Here is a 24,710-nt window from a genome sequence, read left to right as displayed (position 1 = left end):
GCAGGTGCAGTATACAAGGGTTCCACTGGTGCAGCATACAAGAATTCTGTTGCGTCTCAGTGAACCTGATACACTTGATCTATTTCAAGGTTAATAATTATGGAAGGAATTGCAGAATACAATCTCCAAGCACCAGCAGAAGTTTGTGGAATAAAAGGAATATTTGGCTGATTCAGTCATTGTAAATTAGTGGCTCTATGTCCTGTAAACCACACATTTATATCCAAATGTAACTTTAATATTGATTGAATCTGAATAAATAAATAACAAATTCAGGTATAACCAGATTTCATGTAAGAAGGTAATAAAGCAGATTGCCCCTCCACTGTACTCACGAGGGGTGTGAGGGGCGAGGTCAGAATCACTGTACTCACGAGGGGTGTGAGGGGCGAGGTCAGAATCTCTCTGCTCACGAGGGGAGAGAATGAAGTCTCTTTGTACTCACAAGGTGGGGGGGTGAGTACAGTGCCTCTGTACTCATGGGGTGAGGACTGTATCTCTGTATGGACAAGGGGGTGTAAGGGGCGAGGACAATGCCTCTGCAAACACACGTGGTGAGAACAATACCGCTGTACTCACGAGGGGTTGTGAGGGGTGAGGACAGTACCTCTGCACTCATGAGGGGTGAGAAAGAGTGTGGAGTCTCTCTGTACTCACGAGGGGATGTGAGCACAGTGCCTCTGTACTCACAAGGGGGGCGAGTTGTGAGGACAATGCCTCTGTACTCATGAGGGATGTAAGAGGTGAGGACAGTGCCTCTGCACTCACGAGGGGTGAGAAAGAGTATGGAGTCTCTCTGTACTCACGAGGGGATGTGAGCACAGTGCCTCTGTATTCACAATTCACTGACTGCTGGTACAGTAACAGAAAAGGGGCAATGGTTTTGATCTGAAGTCTCTTGTCTTCAAGTAGATCACAATGTCCAGGTCCCTGGTCCAACTGAGCTAGTTCGATGGGCACTCACATTATTCAGCTTCCATCAGGTCGTCAGATGCCAGCTAACGTTTTTAAGTTAATGAAGTTGGCTTTTTATACACAAAAAATACAAAGAAAGACCATTGGCATCAACCAGCCACAGTATGTGCGTGAGGTGCACTTTCAGAAGTCCCAGTCTTCCATGTCCAGCTGCTCCAGGCTGGAGACCAGTCCGGCCATCCCTCGCAGCTCGTGTGGGTCAGTGCCCTCCACGTCAGTCATGGGGGCGACGGGTCGGAGCAGATCGGGGAGCACCTCCACTGCTCGGCGCTTCAGCTTTTCATTTGAAGAAAAGAAAATGAGTTAGTGACCTGCCACCGCTCAAAAAGATGAGTGGAGTTGAGGTTATTTGACAGGAACGGGGGCTGACAAATTGTCGATACCAGGGCAGCAACCCCTCCCTGCATGGACCCTTCACATAGAATCCCCTTATTAACTTCTTAGACAGAATACTTCACAGGAAAGAGTCTGCAATGGTCTTAACCTCAGATATTGGTGTGATTTTGACACTGGAGTTACAGAAGTTATATTCACTTTGCAATTTGTTTTTAAATGATCACCCAGTCAGAATGGGGAGTGAGAGCAAAGGGGGAGAAGGTGAGAGAGGAAAGGGGAAGGGAGAAGAAAGATGGAGGATGTGGGGAGGAGAAGGTGGGAGATAAGAAATTGGAAGAAGGGGTGAGAGAGGGGGAGACCAGGGAGGGAGGAAGTTGTGAAGTTCTGTCTCTTGTTTTCGATTGTTGATGAGGTGGAGTAGTATCCAACATATTTACGTTGCAGTCTGATGGGAAGTCCAGCAACTCATCAGACTGCAACGTAAATATGTTGGATACTACTCCACCTCATCAACAATCGAAAACAAGAGACAGAACTTCACAACTTCCTCCCTCCCTGGTCTCCCCCTCTCTCACCCCTTCTTCCAATTTCTTATCTCCCACCTTCTCCTCCCCACATCCTCCATCTTTCTTTCTTCTCCCTTCCCCTTTCCTCTCACCTTCTCCCCCTTTGCTCTCACTCCCCAAAACAATGTACAGTGTGCAGCCCATCCAAAGGGCAGAGACTCACCAGGAGCTTCAGAGAAAACAATCCTCAAACTTTAGAACTCCTTGTCTCAATCACCCCCTCCCCCCCACCCCATAAAAGGAACCTTGAGCTTGTGCGATAAGAGAGGGTGTGGGGTAACGGGAGGACTATACGATGGAGGAAATTTCACTGTTTTATAAATAACTACGCACTGTGTACATACCTGCTTCACAAACAAGTGGTTGAGTAACACACTGGCTGAGGGTCTGTAAAGAACACACAAGGACAAGCGTCAGTCAGAGTGCGGAAGCAAACAGCCTCAATTATGGAAATATTACAGGGAGATTGGTGCAGATTAACCACAGGTAGATTAGTAAAATGCTCCCTCATTGGCACAGTTGGTAAAGGCAGGAGGAAGTAACTGAGCTATACACACTAGAAGGCTTCAGGTTCAATTCCCATTCTGCGTTGAGTTGGCTAATCTCAGCCAGGGCAGCAGTGGCTGAGCTACGATTGGCCTCAGCGCCCATGGGTAAATCAGCCAGTGACCCATATTATGGCCACAGAGTGACCCGAGGTGAACAAGTAGTTTCAGGATCAGATGCGGCTGTGATTGCCCTCCAATACCAAGTGTGCCAGCTCATACATGGAGATTGGACAGTCAGGAATATAGGAACAGAAGTAGGCCATTCAGCACCTCCAACCTGTTCTGCCATTCAATGAGATCATACCTGATCTGTATCCTAACTCCATCCAACCGCCTAGGCTCCATATCCCTTAAACCCTTGGCTAGCAAAAATCTATCGATCTCAGGTTCATAATTATTAATTAATCTTACTGCTTTTTGTGGGAGACTGTTCCACTCTTCTACCACCCTTTGCATGAAGAAGCGTTTTCTGACTTCTCCGCTGAATATCCTGGCTCTGATTTTAAAGTTATGTCCCCTTGTCCTAGACTATCCTTCCAGCAGAAAAAGTTTCTCTCTATCTACCCTAACAATTCCTTTCAATTTCCTAAAAACCTCAATCAAATCACTCCTTAAACCTTCTATATTCTGACCCTCATAATCTAACTCTTGGAGCCCTGGTAACATTCTGGTGAATCTGCTTTACACTCCTTCCAAGGCCAATATATCTTTTCTACAGAGCAGTGCCCAGAATGGTTCACAGTACTCCAGATGTGGTCTAACCAGGGATTTGTATAGCTGTAGCAAAACCTCTTCCCCTTTATATACTAGCCTCCGAGATCAAAAGGATTACATTCTATTAGTCTTTTGATTATTTTGTGTGGGCTGAAGTACCATATCAGAGATAGTGACCTGGAGCAGGGACGGCGCCCCAACCTGGAGCAGGGACACCGCGGGACGGCGCCCCAACCTGGAGCAGGGACACCGCGGGACGGCGCCCCAACCTGGAGCAGGGACACCGCGGGACGGCGCCCCAACCTGGAGCAGGGACACCGCGGGACGGCGCCCCAACCTGGAGCAGGGACACCGCGGGACGGCGCCCCAACCTGGAGCAGGGACACCGCGGGACGGCGCCCCAACCTGGAGCAGGGACACTAAGGCCAATGCAGCATACCAATTGAGATCAGTCAATTCAGCAGACTGGAAATCGAACTGAGCATCTTCTGGGCTGTATGACAGAGCTACGTTGTCAGTTTGTTAACCCACTAGGCCAGTTCCGTAATCAAAATATAACAATATCCAAACATTAGCAAGCTGTGCATTAGAACTGAAAGAGGTGATTGGACAGCACACTTGTCTTTCACCTGTGTTCAAATCCCACCCAGACTGATGGGATGAAAGTCTCCCCTCTCCCTTGGTTTTAAGGGTCCTACACAATGAGTGAGCAGTTTTAATCTGGTTTCTCGTGGACATGGGTACATAGCACCAAACAGACTGTAATTCAGCACTAACTGGCAATCTCACTCAGTAAGGATGACATAGAAGATGGAAAACGACATATTGGTGCAGTAGGGGTTGGTTTTCTGAGGTTCTGGCTGAGACCGCCTTGGGGCAGTGTACAGGGAGCTTTACTGTGCATCTAACATGTTCTATCTGCCCTAGGAGTGCTCAATACTGGCACTGGATAGCCCAAATGGAAAGGGTTTCATTCCCCAGCATTAACATCACCTTTATAAAGCACAAGTTTTTTTTTAATATATAGATTCATTTTGTGAATGAAATCCAGCCACGACATAGTGAACCTGCTTTCACAATGAACGCACCTCTGCTCAGGCTCCCGCTGTAAGCACAACTCTACAAAATTGTGGAAGAGCCCGGAGAAGGTCCTGTTGTATGGATGCTGCACCTGTTCCCCATTTGTTGTTCGCATGCCACAAGCGGCAGAGCTCTCCACAATGCCCGAATCCACTCCTGACTGAGAGGTCGTCATCAAGAGCTCCTCCTTGGGGATAGTAGTGGTGTCCAGTAGGCAGGGCACTGTGCCATTCAACTTCTCCAGCAGCATCTGAGAGCAGAGGAACCTTGGCAATGAGAGAATTCTCTGCAATCTAAACCTTGCATACGAACAAAACACAATTAATTTGGACCCCTACAGGTGATGTAAAGGAACGTTCTAAAAACTAAATATGGACCTCACCCCCACAGCCCACATGACACAAGAATCTGCATCTTACAACATATGCCTACAGCAGCCAGAGCACACTGAATTCAAATTTATCTTCATCTTTTCCTTCATTTTTGCTAATTTCCCCTTATTTACCAACTTGCACTTAGACTTCCTCAATTATCTCTCCTCCCAGCAATCTTTGGTTCGTTCCCCAGCTTTCCCTGTCCTTTATTTCTGATTTCCTGCAGAAGACCAGAGCCTCAATGGGGATTTTACTGAGTACAGCTCAGCTCTGGTTGCTGCCTACTGCTCTGCAATGACTGGACACAGTCAGTATTTGAGTCAATCACCAGTCCTAAATCTCTCAGTCTCTCCCCTACCTATTTTGACAACCTTCATTATGCCTCCATTTTATTCCAGTGTGTAAGACTTTGTACTAATCGGTCTTGAATTTCATCTACCATGGTTCCTGAATCTAGGTCATTTATGCAGACCATAAAGAGGGAGCACTCCACTCTTTACGTTGCTCCAAGGCTGACATCATCCCCTACCTTGTACCCAATGCTTCCTCTCTTACAGCCAATTATTTATCCACCTCCAAGTTTTACCTGCGATACCCACTGCCTTAACCCTTTCAGGTGGAATTTTACAAAGGCTTTTTGGAAATCTAGCTACATCATACAATAGGGCCTTCCAACAGTTGCTTGGGGCATCACTTCCTCAAAAGTCAGGGATATTGGTCAGGATTTGCCCCCTTCTGAAACCGCTTTGGCTGCCATTCACTGGTTCATTTTTATAGAAAGGATCCTCAACTTCGTGGCTAATGATTTTGCCAATTGTTGATGAACGGGCCAATAGCTGTCCAGATTTGTGTGTCTTCATTCTTGAAAGTAGGTGCACGTTGGCTTGTTTCAAATACAAACCCCCCCACCACACCATATTCAGTGACTTCCCCTCATGATGACTGCCAGGAATTCATAGACTTTGGCCCTAGTCTCACTTAACACCCTTTGGTACATGCCATCCATCCACGGGTATTTATTGGTTTGGAACCTGCTACTCTTGCCTAGGACCTTCAGGCAAGTGATACAGAATCATAGAATAATACAGCACAGAAGGCCATTTGGTCCATCATGCTGTGCCAGCTCTCTGAAAGAGTTATCCAATTAGTCCCATTCTCCTGCTCTTTCCCCATAGCCCTGTAATGTTCTCCCCTTCAAGTATTTATCCAATTCCCTTTTCAAAGTTATTACTGAATCTGCTTCCACCATCCTTTCAGGCAGTGCATTCCAGATCATAACTCGTTGTGTAAAGAAATTTCTCCTCATCTGCCCCCTGGTTCTTTTGACAATTATTTTAAATCTGTGTCCTCTGGTTACTGACCCTTCTGCCAGGTTTCTCCCTATCTACTCTATCCAAACCGGATATAAATTTGAACACCTCTTAAATCTCCCCTTAACTTCTCTGCTCCAAGGAGAACAACCCCAGCTTCTCCAGTCTCTCCAAATAACTGAAATCCGTCATCCCTGGTACCATTCCAGTAAATCTCCTCTGCACCCTCTCTAAGGCCTTGACATCCTTTCTAAAGTGTGGTGTTCACAATACTCTAGCTAAGGTCTAACCAGTGATAAAGGTTTAGCATGACTTCCTTGCTTTTGTACTTTGACTCAATTTATAGAGCCACGGATCCCATATGATTTTTTAAAAAAAAACAGCCTGCTCAACTTGTCCTGCCACCTTCAAAGATTTGTGTATGTGAACCCCCAGGTCTCTCTGTTCAGTTACTTTATATTGCCTCTCATCATTTTTCCTTCCAAAATGCATCACTTCACACTTCTCAGCATTAAATTGCATCAGCCATGTGTCTGCCCATTTCACCAGTCTGTCTACTTCCTCCTGAAGTCTGCTACTATCCTCTTCACTGTTGACTACATTTCCAAGATATGTGTTACCTGCAAACTTTGAAATTATTCTCTGTATACCCGTCCAGGTCATTAGTATATATATCAAAAAGAGCAGTGGTCCTGGTACCGACTCCTGGGGGACACTATTGTATATTTAACTCCAGTCTGAAAAACAACCGTTCACCACTACTCTCTGTCTCGCAGCCAATTTCATATCCACGCTGCCACAGTCCCTTTAATCCCATAGGCTTCAATTTTGCTAACAAGTCTATTATGTGGCACTTTATCAAAATTGATTATGTTTAGTTCCAGAGACCCTTATGCGGACACACTACTAGTGTTTTTTTCTAATGAATCATAAGTGCGGTAACTTTTTAATTCATCTGCCTTTGGCCCTGTTTGTATCCTTAAGGAATCTCAATTCTCTTGCTATTATAATACTGGAACAATCTCTTACTCTTGCATTTGGCTTATTGTGCTCATTTCTAGTTCCATCTGACTTCCTCGTTTCATTGCTTTTGGAGGTTCCTATTCTTCCCAATGGTTTCCCTGAACCTCTCTTCTCTAGAGTTTTTGAGTTTGTGTTTCTTATTCCACTTCATCTGGTCATAGTGTAGCATGTGTTTAGTCTATGCTTCCTGAATGCTCAGTCATACATTCTTAAAGGGATTCCATTTGTCCTCACAACAACAACTTGGATTTATAATGCGCCTTTTGTAATAAATTGGATAGCCAGGTGGTGAAGGACAGAATACTAGAGCCTGGTCTTCAGTTGCTTCCAAGCCTTTATTTACAGAGATCTCCATTACACACACCGCACCCTAGATAAGCTCTCATAAATGGTGCAGCGATTAAAGTCGGGGATGCGCAAGAGGCAAGAATTGGAGGAGCGGAGAGATCTCGGAGGGTTGTAGGGCTGGAGGAGGTTACAGAAATAGGGAGGGGCGAGGCCATGGAGGGATTTGAAAACAAGGATGAGAATTTTAAAATCGAGGCGTTCTTGGACCGGGAAGCAATGTAGGTCAGCAAGGAAAGGGTGAATGGGACTTGGTGTGAGTTAGGATACGGGCAACAGAATTTTGGATGAGCTCAAGTTTATGGAGGGTGAAAGAGGGGAGGCCAGCCGGGAGAGCATTGGAATAGTCAAGCCTGGAGGCAACAAAGGCATGGATAAGGGTTTCAGCAGCAGATGAGCTGAGGCAAGGGTGGAGACAGGCGATGTTATGGAGGTGAAAGTAGGCGGTCTTGGTGATGGAGCGGATACATGGTCAGAAGCTCATCTCAGGGTCAAACAGGACGCCAAGGTTGCAAATGGTCTGGTTCAGCCTCAGGCAGTGGCCAGGGAGAGGATTGGAATCGGTGGCTAGGGAACAGTTTGTGGTGGGGACCAAAACAATGGCTATGCTCTTCCCAATATTCAGTTGGAGGAAATTTTTGCTCATCCGGACAAGCAGCGTGACAAATCAGAGACAGTGGAGGGGTCGAGTGAGGTGGTGGTGAGGTAGAGCTGGGTGTCGTCATTGTACATGTGGAATCTGACATTGTGTTTTCGGATTATGTCGCCGGGGGGCAGCAAGTAGTTGAGAAATAGGAGGGGGCCAAGGATAGATCCTTGGGTGGGGGGCTCCAGAGGTAACGGTGCGGGAGCAGGAAGAGAAGTCATTGCAGGTGATTCTCTGGCTACGTCTGAAGTGTTCTTGAGTACTACCTCCAGTGATTTGCTTAAGCTGTCCCATTTTCTTGAAATTAGACCGTTAAAGCTTTTGTTTTTAACCTGGTATTGTCCAGCTCCTTTTGTAATTTCTGAGATGCCCCCACTTGCCCTTCCTGAACACTTTAAACCCTGTCTCTTGCCCCCGTCTCCATCCATGTGCCTGAGATCATTATTATATCATAGTTCCCACTACCACAACAGCCTCGAATTCAGGCATCGATTTGTTAATGCTTCTCGTACTCATATACATACACCTTAACAGGTTAACCCTATCCTTCACATTATTCCTTCCTTATGTGGTTACTCCATTATTAATTAATTTCCTTCTTTTGGTCCACTACTAACATAGGTCTGTTCTTATGGATAGAATCTTTTCCCGATGGATACTCCATTGCTCCACAATGCCTTGGTTTGCTGACAATCACTCTCCTTGTGCCTCTGTCCTCATCATTAGATGTCAGGAAATGTATACTGTCGACAAATGCGGACTCCAGGGTTTTCTGTAATGGCTCCTCCTATTTCCTCCCCATGAGGTGCAGGGTGTAGCCAGCAGGTTGTTAGCATTACTCTGCTTAAGCAACACATCCCTCTGACAGTGTGTACTCCTCCTGGACACATCGCCGATCCAGGATACCCCACATCAGGAGACAAACTCTGGATCCCACTGTTCCTATGCTCTCAGCTGCTGTGCTATTCACAAGTACTAACTCTAATACTACTGTTTTTGTACTCCTACCGTGGTGGTGATTCGGGCCTGCTCCTTGTTGGCACTAAATGTCTTCTCTTACTTCGCTCAGCTCAAACTTATCTCAGTCAGTCTCCAGAAGCCTCTCATCAGAGATTTGCAACCACGGCACTGAGTAGGGCATCAGCAGCTGACTCCTCTGACTGGGATTGCTCATAAATTGAGTGCCAGGCTTATCCAAAGCTTGACCAGGTCGAGGCCTTCAACTTACTTAAAACATAATTTAGAATTCAATCTTTAAATAATTACAATTACTTAAACTTTCAGTCTTTGGTGTGGAATTGTAATGGCCTTGTGTGTTTGTTCTGGAAACTATTCTCGATCCAATTAGTCCTGGGTAATGCAAGTCCTTGACAAATTCCATATGGTTAGCACAGATCAAGTTTCATTTTATAAAGCTAAAGGGAAGATAATGAGAATTCTGTGACAGAATGAAACTAAATGCGTGTCAAACGTTTAACAATTCTCAACCAGCCAATTAAATCCTCTTATTGGAGACTTTGAGACTCCAGATTTTTTCAAATGTACAGTATAGGGGTGATTGTATATAAACCTTCAGATTACTAAATCCTGCAATAAGTACAAATATAGCAGTTGCTATATATCAAGATTTTAAAATGATCATTGTATTGCCAGAACCCCGTGTTATGCCAGCCCCTGGTGCAGTCTGTGCCTATGGCAGGCCACACTGGCTACACTATAACACACATACCTGAGTTGCAGGCATATTTTTGAAGGGAACATGTCCATTAGCCAGCTCGCAGGCAGTTATTCCAAGGCTGTAAATATCAGATTTGGCATCATAACCCTGCAGGTTCTACAGGAAGGGAACAAATAGGTAACATAATATTTTGGTTAGCAGCTGCAAGCATTATAACAAAGCACTACACCAACTTTCCAAACAGTCGACTACCACACCAATGGAACCCAGTGTATGGGTAGCCCAGAGTCAGCTGGCAGGACTATGCAGAGGTCCTGACTCACCCTCTACTGAAAGGTTTAAACTCAGATTGCTAAGAAGCAAACATGTGATTCTGTAAAGGAACGGCTGCTTCACGTAACCTCCATCCCAAGAATGAGGGCTCAGGGCTCGAGTGCTCATTGATTCCTCACCACCCCCCACCCTCCTCCAATCTGACAACAATCCTGATCCTGCTCAGTGAGCACAGTGGCATGGATTTCCAATAGCACCAGTCTGTCCTTTGAAACAGGTTAATAAACACCATCTATCTTGGAATTCTGGACAGGGAGTTTTGCTACAATGCAGAAGTAACCAAATCCTAAAACAACCATCATTACAAGAAGAGTGGGCAACATTTTAATCCGGAGATACACTTTCAAATTGTCTGGACATTTCTTTGTAGAAAGGACAGTATTCATTCAGGCTGCAGCACCACACAGGCCCAAGGCAGATGCTTCCCCTCATCAGTGTGACAAGGTGCGCCACTGGTTCATGACAAACTTCCCTCCTACACACCATTACCTCCAGATATCTCTGCCGTTGTTTCATCATTGCTGGGTCAAATTCCTGGAACTCCCTGACAGCAATGTGGAGCACCTTCACCACATGGACTGCAGCGGTTCAAGATGGCTCACCACCACCTGCTCAAGGGTAACTAGGGGTGGGCAATAAATGCTCACCTTGCCAGCAAAGCCCACATCCAGAGAATGAATTGAAAAAAAACACCACACTCACACTTCTCTTACCAGAACCAGTAATCAATACCTGCAGCCAAGCACAGAGGAGAATTCAGACTAAAAGCAAGCTGTGTCTTGGCACCCCTAGTGTAAGAGCAGCAAGAGTATTAACCCGAGCTTTATTTCTTATCCACCCCTAGACTAGGTTGAAGGAACTCTCAGTTCTGGAGCTGAAGGGCTGCTTTCTATTATGGAATCAACCAACGGGAAACATCAGTGTAAAGACCAAAGGACTCTTGGCACAAACTGAAATGTTAGCATTCTAGTGTTCTATCACAGGACAGGACATCATCTATTGAACTGGCTGGGGAGCAGCAGGCACGCTGCTGACACAAGTTCTTTAGGCAGGGCTCCGGTTACAACCAGGGGTCTTCCTGGTTTACTCAGCAGGATAACAATTAATTCAGATAGGCTGCTTTTAACAGTTAAGTCAAACTGGGCCAGATTTTGCTGGAGTGGGGCACCTTGCGGCATGCCGTTAGACTTGATCGTGCACATTTAGATTTTAAAATGTTTTGCCCACAAAGTTGCTGGAAGTGCGAGCTGATAACGGCGCGGCGAGGGAACATGGCTTCTGGGATCTTAGTGAACCACGGGACAAACAGCCTATCTCCTTGACCAATGAGATTTATAGGCTGATAAGGAGGGTGAATTAGAGTAGGTGAATTCAATGTCAAATCAGGTACAGAAAGAGAAATAAAGAGAGGGAAAGAAAGATTGGATTAAGAGAGAAAAAGACAAAGGAAAAGTAAAAACAAAAATTTTTTTTAAAAAATCAAAAATTTGACATTTTTAAAACCTCGTAAAACAATTCACAACCTGAAGGAATGAGACACCAAACTTTATGATCTAGATGTGGGTGTTCGGGGTACGATCTGCAAATTTGCAGATGATACCAAGATCTGTGCAAGTGTCAGGTCTGCAAATGATGCTCGACTGCTTCAGGCGAATTTTGATCTGTTGGGGGACTGGGCTCGTGATGGCAAATGATGTTTAATTTGGAGAAGGGCCGTGTTATGCATGTGGGCAGGGCAAATGCTCTACATGCATACACCCTTCAGGGAAAAACATTAAAGCAGGTGGAGAAAGAGATCTGGGCGTCTAGTGCATAGATCGCTAAAGGTTCATGAGCAATGTCGTGAAGTGATAGCTGAAGTGAATAGGGTGTTTGGGTGCATTTATAGGACAACTGACTATAAGACTAAGCATAGTATTTTGTCCTTGTACAAGACCGTGGTCAGACCTCAGTTGGAATATGTGTCTAGTTTTGGTCTCCTCACATGGTGGGTGATATTGAGGCTTTGGAAAAGGTGCAGAGGAGGGTCACCAGACTAATTCCCAGCTTAAAGCATCTTAGTTATCAAGATCGGCTAAAAGAGCTGGGACTCTACATTTTAGAGAAGCGCAGACTGACGGGTGATCTGATCGAGGTTTATAAGATGAAGGGACTAGACTGTGTTCGGGTTGACAATTTGTTCCATTTAGATCGGTTCAGGAGGACCCGGGATCACAATTTAAAGTTGTACAAGGCCAGGCCTAGGTTAGATGTCGGGAGGTGGTTCTTTTCCCAGAGAATTGAGGGCCTCTAGAACAGGCTGCCGGCTCGTGCGGTGAACGCCGATTCGCTGAATTTCTTCAAGCGAGAGCTGGACCTGTTTTTGGCTGGGGCAGAGATCAACTCTTTCAAAAGGGTAGGAACTGCACAGCATTATCAGGGCCAGAGTGATCTCCTGGACTAGTTTCCATCGCCAATGGGGTCAGAGAGGAATTTCCCAGATTTGTTTCCCCTAAATTGGCCTGGGTTTTTATCTGTTTTTTCACCTCTTCCAGGAGATCACATGGTGTGGGGTGGGGAGTGTATATATTGTGATACACAAGGTATCACAATGTGGGGGGACAGGCTGGATGGACCAGAGGGTCTTTTCCTGTCATTGTTCATATGTTCATAATTGCTTACTTTCTGGGCAACAGAGGTTGATTGGCAGTCATCAACAAAGATCACATTAAAAAGGTACTTACCCTGTTAATCATTAGATTTAACCTTCTGTGGCGAGTTTAACGGGCAATTAATGTGTAAATGCAGCAACTTCATGACACTCACGGTGAGGCTGATTTTCACTAAACTAACAGTGGAGCGGCGCAGATCGGTCAGCAACTTGTGGCAATTTTGCACAGTAGTAACGGCGTGAGTCGTTCAGACAGCGTAATGTTTTCAGCAAAATCTGGGCCATTTCAACATACACCAGCAAATAATAAAAATAGAGTTATCAGACTGGACTGATTTTGCTATACTTTTCTGGTACTGTACTGGCAAGATTATAAACATAAAAAGCAGCCCAACATGCACATCAAGCACTTTGAGGATTTGGGTGAAATCCATATCCTGGAAGCTGCCTATTCACAATGGCAGTGGATTTTTGAGAGCGAGTCAAGCTGCATCTCCCATACAATACATGTACCAGGGTCAGCCTGGTTACTGTGCTACGCTCTCCTGTAGCTTCAGAGCTTCCCGTCACTCTCAGTCTTTTAAAGAGAGCCTGGTTGCAGCAGGTGCGGGCTTACCTGTTGCAGGAGCTCGGGGCTCAGCCATGGCAATATTTTAACACTGTATTTTGGGAAGTCATGGATCACTCTTAGCCGTTGCCCATGGCTGATCATACTGAAAATACTGCGAAGTCCTGATAAATAAACCTGCCCGTCTGAGGATATTAGAATGTGACTTGCTTGAACACTCCTGAAAGGAAGGAAATAAGCTGGTTATTCCACCACACTGTAAAAACAGACTGAAACAGACAGTTATGTGGAGAGACTGGAGAAGCTGGAATTAGTCTCCTTAGAGCAGAGAAGGTAAAGGGCAGATTTAATAGAGGTGTTCAAAATCATGAAGGGTTTTGATAGAGTAAATAAGGAGAAACCGTTTCCAGTGGCAGAAGGGTCGGTAACCAGAGAACACAGATTTAGGGTAATTGGCAAAAGAACAAGAGGTGAGATGAGGAGAAAATTTTTTTTTATGCAACGAGTTGTTATGATCTGGAATGCACTGCCTGAAAAGGTGGTGGAACTGGATTCAATAGTAACTTTCAAAAGGGAATTGGATTAACGCTGAAAGAGGAGGAAATTGCAGGGCTTTGGGGAAAGAGCAGGGGAGTGGGATAATTGTATAGCTCTTTCAAAGAGCCAGCACAGGCACGATGGGCTGAATGACCTCCTTCTGTGCTGTAAGATGGTATGATTCTGAATGGAGTGAGCCTAACCAAGAGATTAAAAATATTCCTCAAATACTGCCTCTTCAACCAGTTACTCCCTGCTTGATTAATGCACATTGGGATGTTTTGTTACATATAAGTAGAAGTTGCTGTTGTTTTACTGTGTCATACAGACAAAGTGTTGAATTAGGTAATCTCTGCAGGGCAGTTATTATATTAGGGTATCAGATAGATCACCTACCTTGATTGGTTCTGAGGAAACCATGTGCTCAGCTCACACAGAAAAAGATTGTGATGTTATTGGCAGCATTGCCTATGGTCTCAAAGGCTCAGGACTTGCGTCATTACGCACGTTCAATTTGATATAGAGCTCAAGTGAAACTGCACCTCTGACTATAAAACCTACACCCTTACAAGGTTTGAGGGGATGGTTGGATGGGGTTGTAGTACATATAGGTTGCATATCATTTGAAGAAGGATAATATCTCTCCTCTTAATTTTACCGCACACATTCTCCTCACCGATGCACTGATAAGGGAAATGGGGGAAGTGTAATTCCAGCTATCGTACAGACCTACCTAAGACATTGTTGAGTTCAGTAGTCCTATCTAGACAGTGAAGCTCAAAAAACATCAGGTTCACTCCACGTGGCAGCCTCACAAATACAATCAATCAATTGGAACTGGATTGAAAGATGCCCTGGAAGCAGCTGTGGAACAGTTGGAATGACCTTTAACCTGCTCCTGGCTCTCTTCCCTGCAGAATGGTAACAATGCAGAATCTCTTTAGATATCTACTGCTTGGTCTTTGGTTTCAACTATTTGCACCAAACAAGTAAACTTCCGAAATTGCTTTTGAGGCAGAACAATTTGCCAGCTCTGAGCACCCACACATTGCAAACAGCGTTCCACTTCCAACTGGTGTGGTGTCAGAAACAAGAGCGAAGCAATACTTTTGTGTAGATATTAAGCTGGGCTTCTGACCTGTCAGTCGAGCAGCAGGACCTTTAAAGGCAGTCCTGTTTTTTGTAGCTATTTCCAACATGCTTCAAAAGTGCTCCTCAATAGCTTCCAGCAATTCCCCCACCTGTCTGTCAAAAATACCCCAGCCAAAACTGTTGGTCAAAGGGTAGCTGCAATAGTTGTGGCTGTAACTCCCGAGGGGTGAGGCAAGGCGCAGCTGAACACCAAAGGTCATGGATTCTCTGCAAGGCATCAATGCTGCCTCCTATTGCAGCTCCGGAGAATGCATGTCGTCTTCAATCAAGGGGATTGTGGCCTGTTTTAGCAGCTTGTAGTGTAGTAGTTATGAGACTGGACTATCAAGGTCTGAAACTGAATTCTATAAATCTGGTTATTTTTGGTTTGGCACCAGAAAGAATACCACAAAACCTGCTGGATTATCACAACGGGTTCATGAACATCCTTCAGAGGAGGGAACCTACTGTCCCTTTCTGGCCTCCATGTGATTCCAGTCCCACATTATCTGGTTGACTCTTAATGCCCTAGCGACCAAGCAAGAAACTCAGCTGTACAAATAATCGCTACATAGAACATCCACCGCCACCACCTTCTCAGAAGCAACTTGGGATGGGCAATAAATTCACCTTTACCAGCATCACCCTCATCGGGAGAACAAAATGATTAAATATATTGTCTGCAACCTAATGACCTTCTGATTAAAAAAATCCTGCCCAGTGGGTTTGTAGACATAACATCTGATGGGCCTTTCAAGTATGTTTGTTGACCAAAGTGCATCTGTGCAGTTAAGAGACTCTCTCGAAGCGGTCAGGGGAGGGAGGGAAATATCTCGGAGGACAGTCATTGAGCTCATGGATGGGATATTATATACTTGTTCTATTCACGGTCAGTGGAGCTTGTATGCTTGGTGTATCTTGGAAACAGATTCTGATAACCTACACTCGTCAGCCAGTTTTCCTGTGATTACAGCCTACAGAAAGTGGGTATGTGAAACTCCATGATAGTGTCTTCTTGTGGTTTGTGCCAGATCAGAGGTTCCCCTGTCTGGGGAGGTCTAGCTTTTTCCCCACCTCTCCTCCAGGGTGAAACAGGACCCTCAATGAATTAATTTGTGACGGGAATTGAATCATTCCCACTGTGTGCTCTGCCATTCTTCCAGCAGGTCTAAACTAGCAATCTCACTATCCAGGTCAGGTCACAACAACAACTTGCATTTACACAGTGCCTTTAGTGTAGAGGCAAGTCCCAAAGTGCTTCACAGGAGGGGGAGTTTGGACATTGAACAGGAACAAAAAAAATTATGGAAGGTGAGTGAAGGCAAAGTTGACAAGGTAGGGTAAGCTTTTGAAGATGGGTAGAGAGGAAGTGAAATGAAGGGATGTTAGGAGAGATGTATAGAAGAAGGTCCACGATGGCTGGTGGCTCTGCAACCAATGATCGAGGGGAATGCAAAGTTCTTGATACTCAGTAGTGAAGGATGTAAACTTGGAGGGAGGAGGTTGAGGGTAAGGCCATGCAGGGATTCATGGGTGAGCTGGAGATTGTGAAGTTGGGGGATGGGAAGCCAGTGCTGGTCAGTGAGGACTGGAGTGATCGATAGGACAGGATGCAGGCTCCACTCCAACGCACAGGCCTGCAAGCAGCACACAGTCTTCCACAAATCCACCTCCAACAAAAGAAGAACTTATATTTATATAGCACCTTTCACATCCTCAGGACATTCTAAAGCACTTCACAGCCAATAAACAATAAGTAGTCACTTGTCATGTGGGCAAACACAACAGCCAATTTGCACACAGTAAGGTTGCACAAACATCAATGAGATAAATGACCAGATAATCTGTATGGGTGATGAATAAGGAATGAAGGTTGACCAGGACACAAGACCTGGCCTGCTCTTCTACTATGGGATCTTTAATATCAAACTGAATAGGCAGATGAAACCTTGGTTTAACATCTCATCTGAAAGATGGCACCTTTGAGAATGCAGCACTGCAGTGAAGTATCAGCTGAGATTGTGTGTTCAAGTCCTGGAATGGGCCTTGAACCCATAACCTGCTGACTCAGAAGAGAGTGCTGCCACTGAGCCAAGTTGACACTTATAAAAGAATCTATAGATATCTCTGATGGAAGCTGTGTCAGAAATTGGAGCATTGATGGGGACCATTGCTTGGTAGTTTCTCTTGGATTGCACGTCCTCCAATTGGAGAGGCCGGGAATACTGAGCCAGCTTTGTGGAGACACTGGTACATTTGATGGCCTCCTTGGTGGGATTTTATGATTGAGTTTTATTATTGTATTTGGACTATCTTTATGAGTTTATAGTCTAAATGGCACGTTGTACCACCTGGTGCTGAGGATAGAGTGTGTGTGTGTGTGTGTGTGTGTGTGTGTGTGTGTGTGTCCGGAATGTTAGGAAGTGCCCACCCAAGGATGGCTCCACACTGCTAAATCCACAATTTCCACCTTGGAGGGATTGGGTGCAATTAATTTCTGGCCTATGTAGTAATCGGTACCAATTGATGCCGATGGATTCTTGGCACCAATCAGTGCCAGTGAGTCCTCAGTGACACCCAATAGGAGGGATCCTGATTCACTGTCACCACTTTTCTTTTGCTTTTCCCGTTTCCTGATTTTGTCCACAATACACGACACACAGATTGCTGCTGTTTACAGGCATGTTTTTGAGAGCCCAAGACAAGTGTGGCAGGCAGTGGTGGTGAGCAGGCATCCACCACACCCATCAACCACCATGAATTTTGCACAGCATTTCAACCGTTTTGTAGAAGTTGGTGTCAACCGATTATTGCCAACTGAAAAGGCACTTGCTTTGCTTTGATGAAGGCAGTATAGTGCCTGGGTCAGTGCCCAGCTGGGCAACACTCTCTGCTGAATGTAAATCTGTTTGTGCTCCGTTTGTTACCGGCTGCTTCCTGGCACTTGTCCAGATGGTCCTCTGGAGAGCATTTGGTTGGTTGATGGCAGTGGTCATGCCACCAACACGGGCCCCCAATAAGTCATAGAATCATATGGCACAGAAGGAGGCCATTTGGCCCATCATGCCTGTGCCAGCTCTTTGAAAGAGCTATCTAATTCGTACCACTCCTCCTGCTTTCCCCATAGCCCTGCAAATTTCTCCTTTTCAAGTATTTATCCAATTCCCTTTTGAAAGTTATTGAATTTGCTTCCACCACCCTTTCAGGCAGTGATTTCCAAATCATAACAACTCACTGCGTTAAAAAAAGGTCTCATCTCCCCTGGATTTTTTGCCAATTATCTTAAATTGGTGTCCTCTGGTTACTGACTCTCCTGTCAGTGGAAACAGCTTCTCCTTATCTACTCTATCAAAACCCTTCCTGATTTTCAACACCTCTATTAAATCTCCCCTTACTTTGAATGGGGGAAAGCTGGTTGATGTGGGAGAGCAGAGGAATTTGGGGGTTCAGGTTCCCAAGACATTAAAAGCAGCACCTCAAGTGGATAAAACACAAATGGAAAACTTTCCTACATTACAACAGTGACTACACTTAAAAGTACTTCATTGGCTGTAAAGCGCTTTGGAACATCCTGAGGTGGTGAAAGGTGCTATATAAATGCAAGCCTTTCTTTCTTTTACTCGGTTTTCTGGCAAGAGATATAGAATATAAAAGTGGAGGTGTAACGGTAAGTCTATATAAAACCATAGTAAGGCCACAGTTGAAGTAGTGTGCGCAGTTTTGGGCTCTACACTATGGGAAGGATATTGAGGCAATAGAAAGGATACAGTACAGATTCACTAGGATACTGCCTGGTCTGAGGAAATACAAATTCGATAAAAGACTTCAAAAATTGGGGCTGTTTTCATTAGAACGGAGGAGATTATGGGGCTATTTGATGGAGGTGTTTAAAATTATGAAGGCATGGGACAGAGTGGATAGAAGCAGACTAATGTTGTCATTTCTACTTCATTCTTTGTAACATATGTGTTCAGCAAAGGCTAACCCAGAACTTATCGAACTTGGCTATACCGCAGTCTATTTAAAAGAACTACGTAAAGACATTATCAAATATGACTGACATTCAGTCGAGCCATTTAGCTTGTGCTCTGAGCTAACAGTATGTTACCTGTGAATGTATCCCATTCTATGAATATAATCCAAGGCCTTTAGCACCCCCTGCAGGATGTAGGCGATTGTAGGCTCGTTCAGGCCATCTGTAAAATGGGTGTTCATCAGATCTTTAGCAGAACCTGGGTATTAGACCGTATAAAATATTTAAGAGCTGTAAAAACGGGACAGTAAACCGACTTGCGCAAGACAGGGATGAAAACCTGTCAAAGCCTCGTGCCAAACTGGTGCTCTGATTTATTCAATATTCAGTATCCAATAATTTCAATATTATACAATCACCCTCATTTTTACTGTGCAGTTTAACTTTACAGGATCAGTGTGAATTGTTAAATCTTTTCTTACTCAATAAGTTGCATTTGTATAACAGCCCTCATATGAAAGAAAACAAAGTGGAAAATGATAGTATTCCATTTCAGGCACCCAGTGTCAGCAAACACTACCAAGTCAGGCAGAGGACGGGTTAGATACAGAGTAAAGCTCCCTCTACACTGTCCCATCAAACACTCACAGGGCAGCTACAGCACGGGTTAGATACAGAGTAAAGCTCCCTCTACACTGTCCCATCAAACACTCACAGGGCAGGTGCAGCAGGGGTAAGAAATGCAATTTAATGATGAATTAGAGGCAGTTTTGTGATGTGGGCTCATATCCACTAGGAACTGGATTGAGACTGCCCAAAATCATTCCATGCAGGACCCTTACAGCCATTCATTCCATCATTGAGCTAAGTTTGTAATCAGGTTCCAGAAGTTAATGTTCAGTGTCCCAGTATCCAGCCGAGTACTTACCCGCCCGGTCAGTGTGACAATCCTGCACCTCGTAATGCGTCAGTGAGATGGCACATTGCTCAACACATCTTTAGATTGGGAGTTAGGCTGTAATGGGGCAATGTTAATATCTTCAGCCTTCCCTCTTACTCCAGGAATAGTGAAGGAGAAGGGGCTCAGCAATGTGTGGAAAAGAGAACACTTTTTCAAAGTTATCCTTTAGAAGTGAACAAAGTCACTTCAGACTGGCTCTGACACACAGTGCTGCCTACAGTATTAGACACACCAAACTTACCATAGGCCATGAACGGAGTCACAATCCACACCTCATTGTTGGCTATCAATGTGGCTTTGTATGGCAATATATTGGGATGGTGAAACAGCTTCGATACGTGGAGTTCACCCTAGAGAAATAAGCTCACCTTTAGGTCACCCATCAAACAATCCATGCTTCAGCTGCTAATGAGTTAACAGATACAAAAGTAACCAGTAAATAGAGTATTACCACACACCTTTCCCCACTGGGGCTGCGCTGGTCATTATTAGATTCACTAATTCACTGTATAACGGCACAGAAACACTATTCCCAAAGTTGTGCCTCAATACAGCTAGACTCAAAACACCATTCCCCAAATCAGCAGCATGTACCATGCACCGGACACATGGCTACAAGAACCAATACTTATACACCTTCTTAATGTACCTTGCTCCCCAAATATCTACTCAGTGCACCAACCTGCAATGTTTTTCAGAGAGAAAAATATCGTGGTTTGAAGCTCTGATCAAATTCTCCAACAAGTCTATAGCATCAGTAAATATTCTAAGGAATGAACTCATGCAGTTCAATGTTGAACAGATCTATTTGGAGATCTTCCAGTACCTTTTTCTCAAACCAATCTAGATTATCCTTTGAATGAAGCTCCCAGCCTGCTCCTGGTGATCTTTATCCCGGGCCCAGTGCCTCCCTGCTCCCCGGGCCCAATGCCTCCCTGCTCCCCGGGCCTAGTGTTCGGGTATTGTGTTAGAGTAGGAGTGTACTACATTGTGTTAGCGTGGGAGGCATGTGCAGCACTCAGCTGAATTGTCAGAGGCACAGCGGTGCTAGACGAGGATCGTCATTTAGCCAAAGGAAGGGAGAATAATTGTGAGCAAGTGCGTCCTCAAGTCTGATAGGTGGTTTTGAAGGAGCAGCTGCATGAGACGTTGGGAGCACAGTAATCAATTATATTTTAATCCATGGATTAATAAAATTAAACCAGAACAATAACTCTCAGAGCAGCATAGAAGGCCTTTTAGCAAATATAGTATCTCAAAAGATACAACAGAGAGAGAACAGGACTGTGCTGATCAGCAATGTTTGAACACAGGCTGCAGTGAATAATCCATAGAACCTCAATGAGGCCATCTGCTGGTTAGTATAAGAACTTGTTCTAATGCCACTAATACAGTACTGACTGCAGCAGACCCCCATCAGTACAACTGTACCATGACACAATTACATTGACAGCTCCTTGCACGTCACAATGTTGGGTTAGGGTGTCACAGCTTTACAGACCTATAGATCCCAGGGTCGAGGCCTGCTCTATGCTGTTTACAATCTCAGCTGGGGTGGCTACAGTTAACCCTGGGCGAGGAGGAATCATAGAAAATTTACAGCACAGAAGGAGGCCATTCGGCCCATCATGTCTGCACCGGCTGAGAAACAAGCCACCCAGCCTAATCCCACTTTCCTGCATTTGGTCCGTAGCCCTGCAGGTCATGGCTCTTCAGGTGCACATCCAGGGATTTTTTAAAAAAATGAGTTGAGGGTTTCTGCCTCTACTACCCTCTCAGGCAGCGAGTTCCAGACCCCCACCATCCTCTAGGTGAAAACATTTTCCTAATTTCCGCTCTAATCCTTCTACAAATCACTTTAAATCTATGCCCCCTGGTTATTGACCCCTCTGCTAAGGGAGAAAGGTCTTTCCTATCCACTCTATCTAGGCCCCTCAATTTTACACCTCAATCAGATTACCCCTGTTCCAAGGAAAACAACCCCAGCCTATCCAATCTTTCCTCATAGCTAAAATTCTCCAGTCCTGACAACATCCTCATAAATCTCCTCTGTACCCTCTCTAGTGCAATTACATCCTTCCTGTAAGGTGGTGACCAGAACTGTGTGCAGTACTCAAGCTGCAGCTTAACTAGTGTTTTATACAGTTTCAGCATAACCTCCCTGCTCTTATATTCTATGTCTCGGCTAATAAAGGAAAGCATTCCATATTCCTTCTTAACCATCTTATCTACCTGTCCTGCTACCTTCAGGGATCTGTGGACATGCACTCCAAGGTCCCTCACTTCCACTACACCTCAGTATCCTCCCATTTATTGTGTATTCCCTTGCCTTGTTTGCTCTCCCCAAATGCATTACCTCACACTTATCCGGATTGAACTCCATTTGCCACTTTTCTGCCCATCTAACCAGTCCATTGATATCTTCCTGCCGTCTACAGTTCTCCTCCACACTATCAACCACACGGCCTATCTTTGTGTCATCTGCAAATTTCTTAATCATGCCCCCTACGCTTAATCCAAATTTGTCCTCCCAATTTTTTCTCAAATAACTTTGGAAAACCTTTGAACAGAAACTATGAGAAGCTGAAGGGAAAAAAAACCTCATTACAGCTGACTGAACAGTACTGACGCATCCTGGGAAATTAGGCGCACTGCACACGCTCAGTGTGTAATCCAAATTCAGCTCAGAGTCACAGCTCTGGACAAAATACCAACTCCAAGCCCAGGCTTTTGGGAGAGGCTAAGGTCTTTGAGTAAAAACTTTAATGAAGGCATTAAAAGACATTTACAAATTTCAACTACTGGGGGGAAAAATTTTTAAGTGCCATTTCCTCCCAGTAGTTGAAATTTGTAATGTTCAAAATAAAGTTGTAACTGAAATTAAAAATTGGGGGAAAAATTACATATTTTACAATAACCTGATTACATTTGTTCATTGAATTGTCTTTTGTGTCTTTTAATGCCGGTTTAACCCCATGTCAGCTGCATTGTTCTGTTCAAGGATCAGCAATTACAGACTTCAAATACTTGACTAGAATTCTACTATGGCCCTCTGAAACGTAAAAACACAGGGCATGCCACTCTCTCCCAGCTCCCATACTTTACCAACACAGGGTCTCACCTGTAATAAAGCAAACATCTCATTGGTGCAGTAGTCCAAGTTAATCCTCCGAACAGCCACCTGCTGGCCAGTCCGCTTGTACCTTCCCATTGTCACAGTCATAATGTCCTCAAACCCTTTACCTGTGCAAGAAAGACAGCCATTTTCATTCTGGGGTAGAATTGATACAACTTCAGCTCAATACTCAGAGCTCACATTTACATCTACTGAATTCAACACAGTGCTTCTCACAGTTTACACTTCTTCCCGTACACGGGGCACATTCTTTGTTAGATGCTCCACCTGTGAATGCTATATATTGGTCTCTGCTTTCCTTTAAAATTAAAGTACGTCATGGCACTTTTGTTTTTTTGGCTGACCTCGGCTCAGTTAGTAGCCCTCTCACCTCTGAGCCAGAAGGTCATGGGTTCAAGGCCCATTCCAGGGCCAAGATTCCTCCTTCAAACAACATGGAAATTAGATTAACTGGTCATTGTCCTCATTTGCTGTTTATGGGATAGTGCTCTGCACAAAATGGCTGCCAAGAATGCCTACATAACAGTCACTGCACCTCAAAGTAACTCACTGTATGTGAAGTGCTTGGAGGCATTTCTCGCCAACACCATCAAGTGCTTTACAAATGTAATGGTCTTTCTTTTATTCCTTTAAAGCTGCTCCTGCTGGCAATTACTGAAATAGTCGTTCTCTTTTTAGTTGTGATCTGCCAGGATTAGGCAACGCAGAGGGTTCCCCACTGCTGCAGGTCGCTTATATAGATGGATAAACTTTTGATCCCGAGGCTATTATTGGTAATGTGTATAATTTGATTTAGAAGATTGCACTGTTCAATTTTATTTTGAGGACTGAACTGTTGTCGATTTTTGTTTGGATTCTAGAGTTGCTATAATTATGTGTGTCAGGTTATTGACCCAGTCAATACCCAGTCTCACATGGCCATTATTTTGGAGGTTTATACTCGGGTACAAACTCTTTTGTCGGGTGTGTTTTCCATTTGTCTCACTTGGTTAGTTTTGTATGCTGCTGCTGGGTTTATTTTCCATAGGCTCTTGGTTTGACTGCACATTTCTATTTTGGATTTACTTCAGGCCTGTTTTTCAGTTGTTCTGTATTTTTTTTTTGGGCCAAACAGCTGTCCCAGTGAAATCAGCTGTCTCAGCACAGACACCTGGGACCTTATGGTTTGTTTTTATTGTTCAGTTGGGCACGGCCTTTACCCACTGAGCAATCAGAGGAAGCTTCTTCTCATCTGGACTGGAAGTATTGTTCCCTATTTGAAAACGTGATCTTTCTCTGTGACCTCAGACACCAAAATGCGACATGGTATTAATTCACATCGTGTCTGATGACATGGAATTGCAAAGTATGTCAGGAAACGTTCGACTCAAAATATGACACTTTGATAGTGAAGAACAGCTGTCACATGGGCATGTCCAAAAATAATCAATTCATTGCGTGAAGCACTTTGAGGGGGTTCAATATGATAAGATGCCTGATTACCCAACGTATTATTTATCACTTCTGGATCACACCGAGTTGTCGTGGCTTCCACGGGTCTGTCATTTTGCCTGTAATACTTTCAGCAGTTCCTGTGTCTGCACCCTCCCATTCAATCTGGCCTCTCAATTCTGGAAAAGTGAGGGTCTTTACCCTGTGCATATTGGCGGTTGTGGGATCAGAGCTTTATAGCTTTATAAAATGCAGTTCTATGTCCAAATTCCATCTAATGTTTTATGGAGACTGAAAGGGAACATTTTGCGTGATGTTTAGTTGGTGAGGTCGTGGGCTAATCCAGTGCACCAGAGGTCGTGGGCTAATCCAGTGCACCAGAGGTCGTGGGCTAA

At 44.6% G+C, this 24,710-nt stretch overlaps 1 protein-coding gene across 4 annotated transcripts in view; it reads right to left on the bottom strand.

Moving 5' to 3' along the window:
• Positions 1 to 216: 216 nt before the first annotated feature.
• strada (STE20 related adaptor alpha) overlaps positions 217 to 24,710 on the bottom strand; it is a 49,321-nt gene continuing 24,827 nt past the window's right edge. For 3 of the 4 annotated variants that reach the window (XM_067969136.1, XM_067969137.1, XM_067969138.1), the window contains 8 exons: positions 22,870 to 22,991; positions 19,990 to 20,098; positions 18,923 to 19,046; positions 13,195 to 13,366; positions 9,647 to 9,751; positions 4,228 to 4,469; positions 2,222 to 2,264; positions 217 to 1,251 (listed from right to left, as the gene is read on the bottom strand). In XM_067969136.1, the coding sequence (XP_067825237.1) occupies positions 1,099 to 1,251; positions 2,222 to 2,264; positions 4,228 to 4,469; positions 9,647 to 9,751; positions 13,195 to 13,366; positions 18,923 to 19,046; positions 19,990 to 20,098; positions 22,870 to 22,991 (1,070 nt within the window). In that variant the 3' untranslated portion in view covers positions 217 to 1,098. Of the gene's footprint in view, positions 1,252 to 2,221; positions 2,265 to 4,227; positions 4,519 to 9,646; positions 9,752 to 13,194; positions 13,367 to 18,922; positions 19,047 to 19,989; positions 20,099 to 22,869; positions 22,992 to 24,710 lie in introns of those variants that run through there. The other variant, XM_067969139.1, reaches the window with a different exon arrangement.

The sequence above is a fragment of the Heptranchias perlo genome, chromosome 30 (genome assembly GCF_035084215.1).
Source record: "Heptranchias perlo isolate sHepPer1 chromosome 30, sHepPer1.hap1, whole genome shotgun sequence".
NCBI lineage: Eukaryota > Metazoa > Chordata > Chondrichthyes > Hexanchiformes > Hexanchidae > Heptranchias > Heptranchias perlo.
The sequence above is the reverse complement of the archived record's forward strand: the minus strand, read 5'-3'. Positions and strand labels throughout refer to the sequence as shown.